Raw genomic sequence first — 17,098 nt, forward strand, 5'->3', positions numbered from 1 at the left:
TTCAACCAACACTACTGCACAACTCATCTAAGAAATATGATTGAGATTTGACAAACATATAGGTAGAATATCCAATCCTTTAAAACATACACAAGCAAAAAGCGAACCTAAATTATAACGCCAACTCAAGCTACAAAAACCCAAAACTGACCAAAAGTGTTACCTGGCCGATAAATGGGCAATAAGTATATATTTATATGTGATATTTACAAAATTTATGGAGAAATGTGGTATTTTCAGTTAAAATTAAAAAAAAGGTGGCATTAAGCGCTATTCCCCTGAAAAAGAAAAAACAATGACAGGGATCAAAATGAAAAATAACTCAAAACTATAATATGAAAAATGTAATTCAGCTTTTTTATTTTTATTTCTTCCTGCTCCCACGATTTGCAGAAATCCGACTTTTCTTTGTATAAAAGATCAAATTCATTATTTTATCGAAAAAAAAAAGAAAGAAAGAAAGAAAAAAAGATCAAAATTCATTCTCATTACTAGCTAGCTTGAAAGAGTTCCAGTCTCAGAATTGAGATCTAAAAGCTGTGTTGAAACTTGAAACTTGTAATGAAGGAAATCACATTGAAATCGAACTCGAAATTAAAAAATTGAGAGCGAGAGAGCAGAAGAGTCAGACTCGGAAGAATCAGAAAATGGCAAGCGACAGCGACGTAGACGAGGACGAGCTCCTCCAGATGGCTCTAAAGGAGCAAGCCCAGCGCGATGTGAATTACAAAAAGCCACACTCCAGCAACTCCCGCACTGCCCCCGTCGCCAATTACGTTCAGCAGCCGCAGCCTCCTCCGCCCCAGCAGCCACGAAAAGCCGCGGCTTCTCCGAGCCCCAAAAACAACACCACTACCAGAAGCAACGCCAACAACCCGAAGCGGCGGGTGGTGGACGACGACGAGGAGTCCGATGTGGACATGCTCAGCATCTCCAGCGGCGATGAAGACTCCACCGCCAGGGATCAGCAGCGTGTCCGCTTCCGAGGCGGCGGTGCTGCTTCTGCTGCTACCGCCAGAGCTGGAGCCCGGGACGACGATGACCCTTGGGACGGTGGTGAGCCTGGCTGCTGGAAGCACGTCGACGAGGCTGAGGTAAATATATACATATATGTTCACATTTTGAAGAATTGAATGCTTGATTTTTCAATTTTTGGGTTTGTGTGGCGGTATGGCAGCTTGCTCGTAGGGTTCGTGAAATGCGAGAGACGAGAACAGCACCGGTGGCCCAAAAGGTTGAGCGCAAAGTGTCGTCGGCAGGCTTGACACGAAAGGGGCTTAACAATTTACAGTCCTTCCCTCGGGGCATGGAATGTATTGATCCCCTAGGCTTGGGGTTAGCATCTGCTTCTATCTTCAGATTAGTCTATTTTCTTTTCCAAATTTATCTGGGACTTGAGCCTCACTCTTAGTCTCATTTGCATTTGTGTTTTCTGGCAGGATCATAGACAACAAAACCTTAAGATTGATAACTGAATCCTCAGACTATTCGCCATCCAAGGACGACAAATTGGATAATAACCTTCGGGGTAATGTAGCATTTTCTCTTTTGCTTTTCCCCATTATGTTCGTATTAGTTCTACTTAAGTGACTTTCTACTACCACCTTGCACTTTTGCATAACAAGGACTAATCCTTGAATTGGATTATCTGTAATTTCATCACCACCTAGCAGTTATTTTTCTCCCCTTTTTAATACTATTCTTTTGTTTATAAAATTAAAATGGAAGCACCTAGAGATGACTATTTTTTTTTTCTCTCGTCTGTGTATATAATAAATGAATACCTCTCTGGGAGTTGAGGTTCTACTTATCAAAATGTTTAAAAGGCTGCAATTCCCAAAATATTGGATTGCTTAAATGTCGTTATGTCTTTGGACAAAAAATTTCATTTTCTTTCTTTTTGAGATACAAAATCTAGTACTAATAAAATAGTAGGAACAGCAGAAAATCTTTCTAGTTTCAGAAGTTTCAAAAGTTTTTGAATGTTATACTTTATACACCTTGATCTCATAACCTGAATTTGTTCATTTTTCCTTCATTCATGGTTGTCGCTCATATCTTTTTTATGTTGATATTTGCAGAGAAGTTGTTATATTTCTCTGAGAAATTTGATGCCAAGCTCTTTATATCGCGGATTCACCAAGACACTGCTGCAGCAGATTTGGAGGCTGGTGCTTTGGCTCTAAAAAGTGATCTTAAAGGACGAACTCTGCAGAGAAAACAATTGGTCAAAGACAATTTTGACTGCTTTGTCTCTTGCAAAACAACAATTGATGGTATACAATCGTCTTTACATTCAGCTCTGGTTTTTTTTTTTTGAGCTGCTTGATTTTAGATATGTTTTACATTTCAAAAGTTGGAAATTACAAGAACCTGTGCCCTGTGTGACAACTAGACTTAAGCCCTTGTCCATCACCATCGTGTGCATCTCTTATCTACTTCACGGTCTTGGGAAAACTATCCAGTAGCATCTAGCTGAAAATTATTAGTGCTGTCGTGCACTTCTGGTTGGTTAACCATTGACAGCATCATAATCCTCATCTATCAAACTAACTATCAATTACCTCCATAACCCCATATTGGATGCTTGTACGTGCTCGTGCTATTTCTGTCACACCCAGAAATGTTGCATCTTCACAGCTATTTTGTCCATTAACCAACAAGAAAATGATCCCCACCTGCAATCCTCTTAGTCTTATTCTATTGCCTTCTTGTGGAATCTCTCACCACTTGTAGCCCTAGCCATAAACGACTAAACTCTTTCTCGTTCTTTTGCTCCCGTTTAAAGTTCATCTTGTTCATCGGATTTCTTTTCTCCCCTTTTAAGTTCTCCATCTTGTTTAACATGAAAAGATTAGACTTTCAACCAGCATATCTGCAGTCCTATTTATTTGAGGGATGTAATAGCTTTGGCGATCAAAATACTTATGTGCTCACATACTACGAATTTGTTATCTGGAGCACCCTTGTGGAAAGCACATCAATAAAAGGCAGTTGGTTTACTTTTCTGTTTAATATTCGCTTGTGAGATTTGTTCTATTGGATGAATAGTCAACTTCTCAATGCCTTTCTTTATTTCTTCCTGTTGTATAAAATTTTAAAAGTTCATTGCAATCATAGCTGCTTGTTGGGTGCTTCTTGATTTTTGATGCTGAAGATATTGATTCTTGCACAGATATTGAGTCAAAGTTGAAACGGATTGAAGAAGACCCTGAAGGTTCAGGCACTTCTCATTTGTTTAATTGTATGCAAGGAGTGAGTTCGTTGGCTAATCGCGCATTCCAGCCTCTATTTGAGAGACAGGTTGGTCAGACTTAAGTTTTCGATGTGGTTCGAGGTTTATGTCTGTTTATGCAACTGGGATGATATAAGTTTCATCTAGTTTCTGACTGATTGTAGGCTCAAGCTGAGAAGATCAGGTCCGTCCAAGGCATGCTACAGAGGTTCCGGACGTTGTTCAACTTGCCCAGTACAATTCGTGGTAGCATAAGCAAGGGAGAATATGACTTGGCAGTTAGGGAGTACAAGAAGGCCAAGTCGATTGCTCTGCCCTCTCATGTATAAAACAATCTGTATTAGTTTTAACTTTCTTTTGTGGTAAAATTGGATAATTTCAAATCACATGAGCTGTATCTACGCATCAACTAATTTGATTCCTTCTAATTGGTTATCATGATTCATTATTACCTATTTTATGCTTTAATTTATGAAATATATTGCATTTATGTTGTAGTTTTATTGTGTGGATGGTTTAATTGTTGACATCAATTTTCAAAGGCAAAGAATTTTGATCCTCTTTCCATTGTCCGGTATATTATGTTTGTATAGAAGGCTGCTAATCTTCTATTTACTTTTTCTATTATTCAATTGCAGGTGGGCATACTGAAACGTGTTCTCGAAGAGGTTGAGAAAGTGATGCATGAGTTTAAAGGCATGCTTTACAAGTCTATGGAAGATCCACAAATAGATTTAACAAATGTAAGCTCATTATTTAGATATCAGTAATGTTTTAATCTTTAGAAGGTTCTCACCTGCCCCCAACATTGTTCTCCAACGATGCCCCCTGGGCGAAAGGGGCCACCATTCTCTTTCTTTCTTCAATAATCTTAATAATAATGAAAGTAGCATGCGGTGTTCTGTCCTCAGTTTCTTATTTTGCAGTGGTTAATTCCAAAATACAGGTTCTGACCATATTACCATTTCTCAGTGGTCTTTTCTTTTTCTTTTCATGGTCCACTTCAATTCGATAAAAGTAATTAATTTATTGCAATTAAAAAAGTCATTGCCAAATAAAGCACACGTGATAGTTGGTTGGGTTAAGGAAGTGGTGATTGAATAAAAATCGCTGTAGGGTTGCTAAGTTGGTTCTTTCTTTTATTTATAGCTGAACATTTTAAGATCTTCTGAATGATGGTGGTTTTTTTGGTAACCATATTAGTTAATAGATCTGGAGTGGAGTCTTTAAGGGTATCCAAGTTCAGGGTAAAGGATCTCAGTTATCCTTGAGCTATCCTGTTCTTGAAGTCTTTAGTAAAACTTAATAGGAGATGTTTTTATGAGTAGTAGCGAGGAAGATTCCATTACATAGTAGGAAATAAATCCCATCTCCACCTATGACGTAGTCGAGAGGTTATAGTGTGATTTTGCTAAACAAGATGATACACTTGCATTAATGTGAGTTGTGGCTTGAGGCCGATTGTGTCTTGTATTACCAATGTATTGATTTCATGCTTGTAGGAAATGGCAATTATTATTGTTTTTTGCTTTAATAGTTTTCTACATTAACGATTTTATGCTTAATGTAGGTTGAAAACACAGTGAGGCTGTTATTGGAGCTGGAGCCTGAGTCAGATCCGGTTTGGCACTATTTAAATATACAGGTTTGTAAATTCAGAACTATCCTTGGGATTTACTTATTTTCCTCTTTTTAAATCCTTGGTATAGTTTAATATACAACTTATTAGGATGTGAAAATGCAGTTGGTTTGGTCGGTGAAGCCAGTATCTTAGAGAAATAATTGTTGTGCAACATCCGAATAGCTTTAGCTTTTGGAAATAATTATAAAACTAGTTAAATTTATCATGGTATCCAAGTACAAAGTCTTGAATTTGATTCTTTGCAATTTCAATTTCCGAGAGAGAGAGAGAGAGAGAGAGAGAGATCATTGATTTTGTAGGACAATTGGATGTTGAAACGATTTCTGATTTGTCAATTGTTTTGCTGCAATATGAATGTAGACTTAAATAATAGATGGTTGGATCGTTGAAAAAAATTCGTAGGAGATCTTAAATGGTGTCCCTCAACAGAAGGGGACTTTATAATGTATAAATATATATTAGTCCCATTCTATTAAGGGATCTAGATAATTGACAGTTTAGATCATAAAAGTACAATACATAGTGGGCCGTACAAGGGTGTTCCTCAAATAATATTTGAGGGATCCATGAACTGAAGCTCCTATAAGGGTAATGTTTGCTTGAAAAAACAAATGCTTTCGTTGCCAGACTGAATTTTGACCACACATTCAGGCAAACAATCAACCTGATTTGGGTACAGATCCAAAGTCCGGAAAGAGAAGCAATCATCAACAAATATATATATATATATATATATAATTTTTTTTTTTTTAAGCAAACATCAACAAATGAAAGGAGGGGCCACAGTTTGTCTGAAGTTACTTTTAAGGGAAAGAAATCACCCTAATGTTTCTGCACACAAACAAACTAGAGAGGGGTCGGGTGTCCACTTACTGACTTAAAAGTTTGTTTCTTTTCCAGAATAACAGAATTCGAGGTTTGCTTGAGAAATGCACATTAGATCATGAAACTAGGATGGAGACTTTACATAATGAGTTACGTGAAAGGGCTGTGTCTGATGCACGATGGAGGCAGATTCAAGGAGATATAAATCAATCTGTAAGTGTGACACTGGAAGGATCATCTTACATGGAATGACAGTTAAACAATGGGTCAGTGCTTAACAATTTGTTCCTTTTTACTACTGTCAGTCAGATGTCAACTATTCTCTTACTCTTGGCGACAACCACCTTCCAGTAGATTCTCTTCCAGTAGACTTGACAGGTGAAGAAGTTGATGCTCTTAGAGGGAGGTATATTCGCAGATTAACTGCTGTACTGATTTATCACATACCAGCTTTCTGGAAAGTAGCACTTTCTGTTTTCAGTGGGAAATTCGCAAAGGTATGGTGGACACTTAATTATAAGCTTTTTGGTGTAAATGTAAGATCTACCTATAATAATCTGTACTCTTAATATTTTTGCGGCACAGTTTATTTACGGTTACAGATATGCATGTATACATGTATAAATTTTGTGTGCCAATGCAGTAGATATGCTAAGACAGTTTCATTGAACTGAATACTGATACAATTTCGTATGAAAAATAGGTCTGTTATTATACTGCAGTTCATCACACATCCATACTACCATATGATGTGAGCTGTAGATGTAGGCTGTTAGCTTTCACTAACATCATTTATTTAAAAAGGACCATCAATATGAATAACCTCCTCGTTTATTTTACCAAGAAGCAGCCAGTGTAATTTGGTAAAATTACAATAGTCCATAGGGTAATCTGGTAACTTACAAAGTTCTTCTACTACATGTTTATCTCCTACTCTTCCATGTTATCTATATTGCAAATCAATGTCAGTCACCTTAATTAAGTTCATTCTGTTGTGATATTGTTTAACAATAAGAAAGGCAGAGAAAGGAAACCCGAGTATATCACCAAGTATATTAAACCCCTCTTCAATTGAGAATAGGATTCTTATCCTCCAAGACTGTTAGTCCTAATATGCTTACGAAACTCATCATGGGCTGAAAAACGCAACACATTGGTGAAAACGTAGTGAATAGGTCGGAGGTTTTGGAGCTATATTCATGGGCATCCAAGTAACATCACTTACTAACATATATCACTAGAAGAAAAAAAAAAAATCGAAAATGTCCAAAGTGCTTGAAGATGGATGCACTTTGGGTTACTGTTCTATTATTAAATCCCAAATGGAAAAATTGGGTTCCTTAGTTTCTACGTGGTTTTCCTCCTTTTGGTATCAACATTTCTAATGCTGGAGAGTTTAACAGTCGTGTTTTCTCAACTATCAAAATATGAGTATCAGCGAATTTGAACTGATACATGTTTTTCTGAGCTGTTTTCTTGTGTGAATATTTATGGAAAAAGTTAAGACTTTTGCATGTTCCATACCGATCAATGCAAAGATATGCATATTCAGTGATGACAAACCTTTTATTGATTTTGCGTTACATTTATTTATGTTTGTGTTGTTATACTTAAGTAATGATCTGATTTATCTACTCATTTATTGTTCTATGATAGACAATTTCACTTTCTACTTATACTCAATCTTAATCTTTCAGTCGTCCCAAGTTTCTACTGAATCAAATGCTAGCACTCCAGCAAATAAAACAGATGAAAAAGTTGGAGATGGGAAGTACTCAACTCATTCTCTAGATGAAGTTGCTGGAATGATACAAAATACATTAACTGCATATGCAGATAAGGTGAGTATACTGGCTGAACCAACTTATTACCATTACATAGATGGAAGCCAGTTATTTAAACTAGAGTACATAAATGGCTGCAGATAATGGTTTGTGCACAAATTTTACCGAATTAATTTATTTTCTTTAGTAAAAGTGCTTATTAACAGTCTTTGTAGAATCCGAAGTTGTCTTCATATACTGAGTTCTTCATTCTTGGATGCTTTATTTTCTTTATTTTTAGAAGACAAGTACATTTTATTGAAAATTGACAAAGAAGTACAACAGTGGTGGAGAAGGAATCTGCTTCAATACAAGCAACAAAATCTTAGCCAATACAGAACAATACCAACCCAAACAGCCCAAAAGGAACCTAAAAATAACATTTTAATTTTGTAGCCACCAAGCCCATAAAGAAGATCAAAATCTGACATTTTACAATGGCTTGTCCGCCCCTTTACTAAAGCAATGGGCAAGTAGACAAAAACTCGCATCTAATTTTCCTTTATGTAGTCACTTTCTTTTCTTTTCTTAAAAAGGCACAAGCCACAAAATCTAAGCCAATACAGAACAAATCAACCCAAAATAGTCCCCAATAAACCTAATAATAACATTCTAATACACTGCACCTTTTCGATTTAAAGTAGAAGTAGAAAAGGGAAAACCTTGTATTTTGTAGCCAGTAAAGCCCATTTTACAAAAGCTCGTCCACCCATTTACGATAGCAGTGCACCACTACACAAATGCAGTTGGTTTCTTTTCCTTGGTCCTCTTTGTCTGTCTGTATGTGTATGTGTTCAATTTTTGGAAAGAAAAACAGTGGTACACTCTTTGAATAAAGAGATGCTTGTGATAGTATTGAAAGGATGCCCAATGTTTTTATTATTTTTATTATTTTTCATGAGAATATTCATAAAAATAATCCACCAACAATTTGATACAACTCTTATAACAAACAAATTGAAGTTACACCTTTCACATCGTTAAGTCAAAACTCTTAAACCCTACAGCAGCCCAATGTTTGTTTATTTCCAGTTTGTGCATTTTATGTAGAGAAGAGGCTGAGTATTGATCACCTATTTCTTCGGGGTCCTATAATTTTGAATTTTCGACATAACATGTTTTTGGAAGCTAATTTTATTTTGGTGATTCCTATGTCACGCTTTTCTATGCTTGTTAAAGAAAAATTATGTGTTTAGGGGCAATAGCCATTTGGAGGTCCTGTGTGCTGGCTATTTTATGTTTAGCAGTGCAGATGGAATGACCTAAGAGGATTTTTAAGATTCTAGCAGGGGAGGAAGTGGAGGCCAAAGTCTGTCATTAGTTATCATTGTCATCTTCAATTTGTTCTGATTTTTAGCTTTGACTTCACTTTGGGACAGTAGGATAATTAAATTCCCCGCTCCTCTTTGGGCATCCTTGTCTAAGAATTTTATGGATGTACCCTTTAGTTGGATCTAGTTGGATACGTATGCTGTTATGGATTAAGCATGGTTTGTTCTGGTTTCTGTGTGGTATAGTGTTCTTGATGGACTTCTTGTTCATGTTCTGTACTTCTCATTTCTCTTGTTCATAAAATTTCTTGTTTCCTAAAAAAAAAAAAAAAAAAATAGGTGAAGAAAAATATAGTTGTTGAAGACCCATAGATTATAGTCAACGACAAAAAGGGAGGGGGAGGGTGTGTCGACCTTGCCACATAACTGTGCTTACAGCCCTTGGTTTCATACTTATTTTTTAACTTTTGGTGACAATACCCCTCGTGGTTGAAGAAAGGGTCAAATAGAATGGTATGTGTAAACTTTAATTATGATCTTATAAATTAAAAAAGTTTTGGGGGATATAAAGCCCGCTCTTTGAAAACATTAGATTTAGGACCTGATATAAGTGAGTTTTCTTGAAGAAAAGGGTGAAACAGGGTGAAAATTATGGATGGTACTTTGTTGGAAATAATTTTGTAGCCATTTGTAATGCCTGTTATTAAGAATAAAAGGGATACAAGTGTCATCAAAAGGAAAAATAAAAAATTAAAGAAAGCTTCACAAGGTTGGCCTAAGTTCTAACTGATGTTGTACGTATGCACATCTTTAGGGGGTTATGCCTGTCTCCGGTACAGATACGGACATGATAAAAGGCTCGATACGGCTCAATACATATCAGATCCGGAAATTGGAGTATCCGTTGACTTTTTGAATTGTTCACTGTCCGATACAGCCGGAATACTGCTGGGATATGTGACGGATACGGCCAATATGCACAGTTCTATAATGTTGTTGGCCTCCTTTTAGTGAAAGCTGGACATTCTTGAATTTTCTTTTGAGTTGCAGAGGTAGTGAAGAAGAAGATGTTGCCCTAGCCCATACTTAAAAAACGTAATATATATAACTAATAAAACATTTTTGACCTTTTAACCATACCCTGCAAATGTGATATATTTGACTTAAGGAACTAATGTGTTAATTGAATAATAATTCATATAAATAAATGAAATATATTATTTTAATTGCCGTATCTTTGCCGTACTCATATCATAGTTTTTGGAGATTTTCTGTATCGTATCCTCATGCCTATACCGGCATCCATGCAACACAGGTTCTAACCATAGTTAATGCATATGCAATTAGCCCAACTTTCATTATCACTACTTGAGGCGTTCACCATATTCAGAGATTAGGAGAGTTTAAAGAGAACTGCAGATTTTGGAGCTCCGAATTTAAGTTCATATGTTTCATCTTTATCAAATATTGGGAGCCATACAAATTATTGCTGGGATATAAATATTGAATTATATTTTGTGGTTATCTGCTGTATTAATATGGTTCATATTTAAATTTACCACGGGTACATGCCAAATTGTGTTGAATGGTCATCCTTGCATATCTTCAGTTCAGACTGCAGGTTCAGCAGGTGTTATAAACTTTTTTGCTCTTGATGCAGGTTCGTAATACATTTCATGATCTTGAGGAATCAAATATTCTGCAACCATATATGAGCGATGCCATAACAGAAATATCTAAAGCATGCGAAGCTTTTCAAGCGAAGGAATCAGCTCCTTCGATTGCTGGTATGTTAGCTGTCTCTTAACCTGCAATCTGCTGATTTCTCAAAATATTCTGAAGGTTGGTCATATTTTTGCAACAGTAACTGCAATTCGAACACTTCAGTCGGAGATTACAAAGATTTACATCCTAAGGCTTTGCTCATGGATGCGGGCATCAACTGCTGATATCTCAAAAGATGAGACATGGGTTCCAGTATCAGTTCTTGAAAGGAATAAATCTCCCTACACAATCTCTTTCTTGCCTTTAGCATTCCGCAATGTTATGACGTCAGCAATGGATCAGATCAAGTTGTAAGTATCTAAAGGTTACTTTCACCGTGTTTTCTGAATTCATTGCAAGTGATAGACAAGCTCAAGATTTGCTAGTCACTCATTACCTGTTTCTCTGCAGAAGTTCAGAACATTGTTAGTGTGTTATCATTTATCAGACTTCAAAAGACTTTTTTCATGCTTAAGAGTCCATATAAAAGTTTTATTGAAAGGAGGGAGAAATGTTGTAGAGCTTGATCATGAGAAATAAGGGATTCTAAACCAGGAATTCATTGCTCAGCTTAACAAAATAATGTTACATAAGTAGACTTCGGTATAGATTTCTTCCAAAGACGAGACCAAAATATCCTTGGCATATATTGTCTATTTTAGATAGTGATTGACAGGTGTGCTGCGCTAGAACTAAAAGCGTATTTTAAAATCATGGTTTTATTTTTAATTAGCTTTCTTTAGTATTTTGAAGGACGTTGTTTTTAAGAACAGTATCAGTAAAGTTCGGATTTAAGGAGAGGAATCAATAGCTTTTGTAATAACTAATCTTATTCAAGTTGTATCTATTTGATGCATATAATTTTATTTTCGTTGTATTTTTTTCTTATTCCAAACTTTGTATATTCCCAGGAATGGAGATATTTAATTTTTATGCAATCAAAAGGCAAACTAACTAGTATATGTAGGGAAGGATGAAGTTTAGGTTTGTGGGTCATAAATTGGTGTCCACATGTAGGTACTTGGTTACAGGTATTTATCTGTTCTTTAATTCATGAAAAAATTTCAAAGACAAGCTTGAACTGAATATTAAATCCTATGAATTTGATACATCAATAACCGAGAACAGCAATTTTCTTAACATGTGACATATATAGTTTACTTTCTTTGGTATTTTGATTGAACCTTTGACAGTGGAAGCCTGCCTACTTTGTCATGCTAATTATACTTCACCTTTTAATTGCTCGTAGTTAAACTAGTTCCAACCTCAACAAAGACCTGCTAATTTTGTATTGGATTTGGTTTGAGTTGTTGGTAGTTGTCTTAGAAATCATCGTGAGAACTTATTTTTTATAGTTGGCCTCATTGTTTATTTATAAATTAGTATTGTTATATTTTTTTAGGATGATTCAGTCTTTAAGAAGTGAGGCAACGAGGTCAGAGGAAGTGTTTAAGCAACTCCAAGAAATTCAAGACTCTGTCAGACTTGCATTTTTGAACTGTATTCTTGATTTTGCAGGTATGATAGATGAGTAGCTTACTAAATTTCATGTTGTTAAGTATTCATTGTGTCCAGTTATAATGTTTCCGTTTTTGTATATATTAATCAGGTCATCTAGAGCGTATTGGAAGTGAGCTTGCCCAAAACAAATCAATCAAAGGAAGTTCACTTGTACAAAATGGTTATTCTCCTAACCTAGAAGAAAAGCTAATGTCTGATCTCCCAGGAAGTGTTGGTCCACATCAACAGTTGTTGATAGTGTTGAGTAATGTTGGCTATTGCAAAGAAGAACTTTCTTATGAGTTGTATAACAATTACAAGCATATCTGGCTACAGTCTAGGTAAGTGGCCCACTATTTGTCCCTTCTTTCACCTTGTTTCTTGCCCTCGTTATTAGGAGCAACTGGATAAGACAGGATATCTGATATTTGAAATGGTGTATGTAAGTCACTAAAGCAGAAATCGGAGAGAACCAGAAAGCCATGTTGGTTACTGTTAAATAACTCGCCTTCTTGATCTTGTTCTTTGATGTAACCAACGGCAATAGACTAAAATAGCAAATATTAAAACACTTAGAAACACACAAGAATTATACTGGTTCGGCAGAACTTTTGCCTACGTCCAGTTGTGATTTCTCTAGGTAGAGAAATCACCGCTCCTTTGATTAATAATAGAGATTACAGAACTTTTGCAACCCTATAACTAATCTCAAAACTCTTGGCTGTCTCTGGCTGTTTTTCCTCTCTTTAAAATAAGCCTTGCCACACCCTATTTATAGATATAGAGTTGGCTTACATGTCCCAAGGCTGATTGGATTCCTATTCCTAAGTGGATTAGGAAATTACACTTATCCAAATCCTAATAGACTTCTAGAAATCCAAACCTGAATTGAATAAGGAAAACTGAAATTCTTTCCTAATCCCTCTAGGACAAGAATTGGTATACCTCTAATTTTCCTAAAACAATCCTAAACCAACTAGGACATATTTGACGAGCCAAAATCCTAACAGTTACTATCTTCCACTCTCAATTGGCCTAAGTCAATGTATTAGTTGTTTAGTTGGGTCAATACTCACTAGGATTTGTATATGAGTAATATTTGTCTGAATGACATTATTTTTTTGTTTAAAGAGTCATTTGTGCAGTTTTAGTTTGCATGAAATCTAGCTCTATCTGTGATAAGAATAATGTACGTTGCATTGAATTTAGCATCAAATAAATGGACCAATGAGTTTTGTTCCAGCCGTATGAATTGGAGGGTCTATATGTGTGCCCACGGGTATTAGTTGGGTCAAAGATCCAGATTCCCCAGGTTATCCACAAAAAAAAAAAATAAATAAATTAATTAAAAAAATAAATAAAAACATAAAACTAGCCAGTGGGTGATAATCCTGAGCCAACTGTTAGGTTGCCTCATGCTAAATTATCGATGAATTATAACTTTTGTGCACTTCTATGATCTGTTTGCTGATGCCTAATTACCTGCTGTCTTCTCTATCTATTCATTCTTTACAGGGAAAGAGAGGAAGATGATAGTGATATACAAGACTTGGTGATGTCTTTTTCTGTGCTTGAAGAGAAGGTCCTGGAGCAATATACTTTTGCTAAGGTATGGTTGAACATCCCAACACACACCCACACCTGCAGAAATTCATGGCGCTCCTGTTATTTGTACTGTATTATCTTCCTTCCTTTTTTGTCAGTGTTTATCCGTGTATTTTCATGTTGGCACTATGCTACACTAGCTACCTTCTTTGCTCAGACAATATAGTTAGGCTATAGGTCTACCTTAGTTGATGTGTTCATATAAGGGCATTGGAAGGACCTTTCTGAAAGCAACTCGTTCTAGTTATTATTGACCAAGGCCAAGCAACTTTTGTGCCAAATGGCGTCTCCTCTCCCCATGATTATGGGATTAAGGGTGAGTTTGCCGGTTCAATACATGTTTGGTGTGTGAGTCAATTTGTCAACGGAAAATTATTAGGGTGAATTAATTGACATATATGTCCCATGAAAAAATAATTAGGGGACTTGTATGAACTAAGGTTTTTGTGGTGATAGAGTTGAAATGGATCAATTGTTGAAGCTTCATAGCATCAATAGTGCACTCGTATGAAGATCCTGATAGAGATTTAGTTTTTGCATTTCTTTGGTAGGCTTCTGTACTACCAGTGTCCTCTACTAACCCAGTAGGCGGCCAAACTAAATTTCCGATTAATGTAATGATTATTCTACAAATAAAACCAACATCAATATATTGATACCAAAATAGAGATCTGTATATCCCACAAAATATCCGTAAATTGAATAGCTGATACTATCTGCACAGCCAACATTTGCATCCTTGACCCAATGTAGTCTAGCGGCCTTCATAGAAATTTAGCATACCGTGGTTGCATATCTGCAGCAAGATGGCCTGCTAAGAAAAAAGTCACCATAACATCAAAGGATCAGTTATTAAATTTTCTCCTTTTTCTTACCTATTAAAATAGATGGAGTTGGCAGGTCCCATTTTACTTGCGTTAAGTATATCTTGATTCTGTTTACCAGGTGGCTCCAAATAAAGGATCACAGCTGAGCTTTTTGTTGCTCCAATTATTTGTTCACAAAATTAAGCGGCGATTGATTGAAGTTATGATGTACTTCTCTATGGTCCTTTGTGTGAAAGTTTGGCTGTTACCTTAACAGATCTATTTTAATCTCAGGCAAATTTGATCAGAACTGCTGCCTTCAACTATTTGTTGGATTCTGGTGTACAATGGGGAGCAGCACCTGCTTTAAAAGTCAGACGCTAATGAATTTGGCATTTGTAGTTGTATTTTTATTTATTTATTTCAATTAAAAATTAACTGGCAAGCATTCCTGTCCTCTATGGAGTCATATAATGCAACCTAGTCTTGCAGGGTGTGCGTGATGCTGCTGTGGAGTTACTGCACACTTTGGTAGCTGTGCATGCAGAGGTACTTAGTGGAAGCCTGGTGCTATTACAAAGATTATTATCTTTTAAAAGGATTTTAGTAGTTGCAGTTTTTAACTTCTGCTTTTTAGCTGAGATGTGATGTTGACATTATTCTTTAGGTTATAATGTCAGATGGTTCGTTGTTTGCTTCAATAAGCACATAGCTAACTATTTTTTTTTTCAGTTAAATGGTTGTGCATTTATAATTTATCATCTCCCCAGCTCTAGATTTTGGTTCATTTTCTCAATAAACTTAAAGCAATTTCCTCTTTCCAGGTATTTTCTGGTGCTAAGCCCCTGTTGGACAAGACACTTGGCATTCTTGTGGAAGGTCTAATTGATACTTTTATCAGCTTGTTTCATGAAAATCAAGCGAAAGAGCTTAGATCACTTGATGCAAATGGTTTCTGTCAGCTAATGCTTGAGGTAAAAGATCTTTGAACTGGAAATCTTGTATCAAGTTGATGGTTTTGAATTTGCATATTGCTGTGCTGGTGTGATAGTCAATTGCAGATGCTCCATATTCCTTTGTGTGTTGGATGAATGAAATTCTCTGAGTAAATATTTGGTCAAAATGCACCTGATTTTGATTCTTGATTAGATCTTAATGCATCTGCTTTATGCACATAGGAAACTTGTTAGCACTGCCTATCTCTCCCCACCCCCCCTCCTCAAAAAAAAGATAAAAGATAAAGAAAAATTAGAAGGCTGATCAGAATTTAAAAATTAGAGTGTGAGCTTTCATTTGATTTCTCGTTCACAAAGTGAACAAGTCATTACCATCATTAATCATGTTATAAATACATTATATTGGGTATCTTAGACATTTGCATTATGTGGTGTGTAATGCAGCTTGAGTACTTCGAGACTATATTGAATCCATATTTTACATCGGCTGCAAGGGAGTCTCTGAAGTCGTTACAAGGGATACTTCTGGATAAAGCCACTGAGAGTGTGACAGAAAATGTGGAGAATCCAGGGCATAACCGACGAGCAACACGTGGAAGTGAAGATGCGGTTGCAGATGATAGACAGCAGGGGACAAGTGTGTCACCAGATGACCTGATTGTAAGAACCTTAGTTTCTCTAGTAATCCTTCTTGTTTACTGTTTCAATTCCAATGAAGCAGTTGACTAGTTGGTTATAGTATTGTGTGCATATGCGTTTGCAAAATCACCCAAACTAGTGACATTGGATAGTATATAGAATGAAAAAAAATATAAATGTAAATCTTCTTATACCTCAGCAATTGTTTCTCATGTATTACCTTCATTAAAGTTGTATGTTTTTCTTATTATCTCATCTATAGGTTTTCATGTATGACCTTTGTTAAAGTTGTATGCTTGTAGGTTTTTTTCTTAGGTGTCAACTCAATTAGTTTGTTGAATGCTTCAGGCCCTTGCTCAGCAGTATAGCTCTGAGTTACTTCAAGCAGAGCTTGAGAGGACTCAAATCAACACAGCATGTTTTGTGGAGTCAATTCCGTTGGACTCAGTACCTGAATCAGCTAAGCGCGCTTATGCTTCATTTAGGGGCTCACTAGATTCACCCAGCAGAAACTACAAAGGCAACACAGGATCCCCAAGCTACACCCGGAATAGGCGTCGATGAATTTGTAAATTTCCGAAGGTTTTGACTCTCTGAATGTCACTTTGTATGTGTTAGTGTTGTCATGTAGTTAATAGGCTGAGAACCATATTCTTTCCATTGTTTACACTCTCTGAGCTTTATTTGTATTTTTTTTTTCTTTCCTTTTCAATTTCTTGTTGTACTTGAACGTGGAGCACAACATTGTATATTTTTGCCATTGTGTTAAATGCCAGTATACGTCTTTTGCTGTATTATTTGCAAGTATATGCTCTCATTTGCAAAGATTCCTTTTGTTTTCTGTTCTATATTTGTGAGTGTGAGATTTGAGTGTATTTGGGCCTTAGAGTTTCTTATGATTAATCACTATTTGTGTGCTCTTTGATTTCGTGGTTTTCAAATTAAACGTAGAAATCAGAAAAATCTAGGTGTTTTTGTTGGTTGTTTGGTTTGCTCCTTTATCTCCAGCTTCTCTTGGTTTGCACTTACGAT

At 36.1% G+C, this 17,098-nt stretch overlaps 1 protein-coding gene across 1 annotated transcript; it reads left to right on the forward strand.

Annotated features, from left to right (window-relative positions):
- The first annotated feature begins 442 nt into the window (after positions 1 to 442).
- On the forward strand, positions 443 to 16,863 carry LOC103336141 (exocyst complex component SEC5A-like). The gene is made up of 21 exons (XM_089054013.1): positions 443 to 1,094; positions 1,178 to 1,335; positions 1,440 to 1,528; positions 2,082 to 2,276; positions 3,176 to 3,303; positions 3,400 to 3,558; positions 3,874 to 3,978; positions 4,806 to 4,880; positions 5,778 to 5,915; positions 6,008 to 6,199; positions 7,400 to 7,543; positions 10,457 to 10,583; positions 10,661 to 10,871; positions 11,963 to 12,078; positions 12,170 to 12,401; positions 13,576 to 13,669; positions 14,766 to 14,843; positions 14,964 to 15,020; positions 15,296 to 15,445; positions 15,872 to 16,087; positions 16,415 to 16,863. Exons 1-21 carry the CDS (start codon positions 648 to 650, stop codon positions 16,628 to 16,630), a joined length of 3,327 nt encoding a protein of 1,108 aa, XP_088910139.1. The 5' UTR covers positions 443 to 647; the 3' UTR covers positions 16,631 to 16,863.
- The last annotated feature ends 235 nt before the right edge of the window (positions 16,864 to 17,098 follow it).

Source organism: Prunus mume, linkage group LG6 (genome assembly GCF_029339155.1).
Source record: "Prunus mume cultivar Tortuosa linkage group LG6, ASM2933915v1, whole genome shotgun sequence".
NCBI classification, from domain to species: Eukaryota; Viridiplantae; Streptophyta; class Magnoliopsida; order Rosales; family Rosaceae; genus Prunus; species Prunus mume.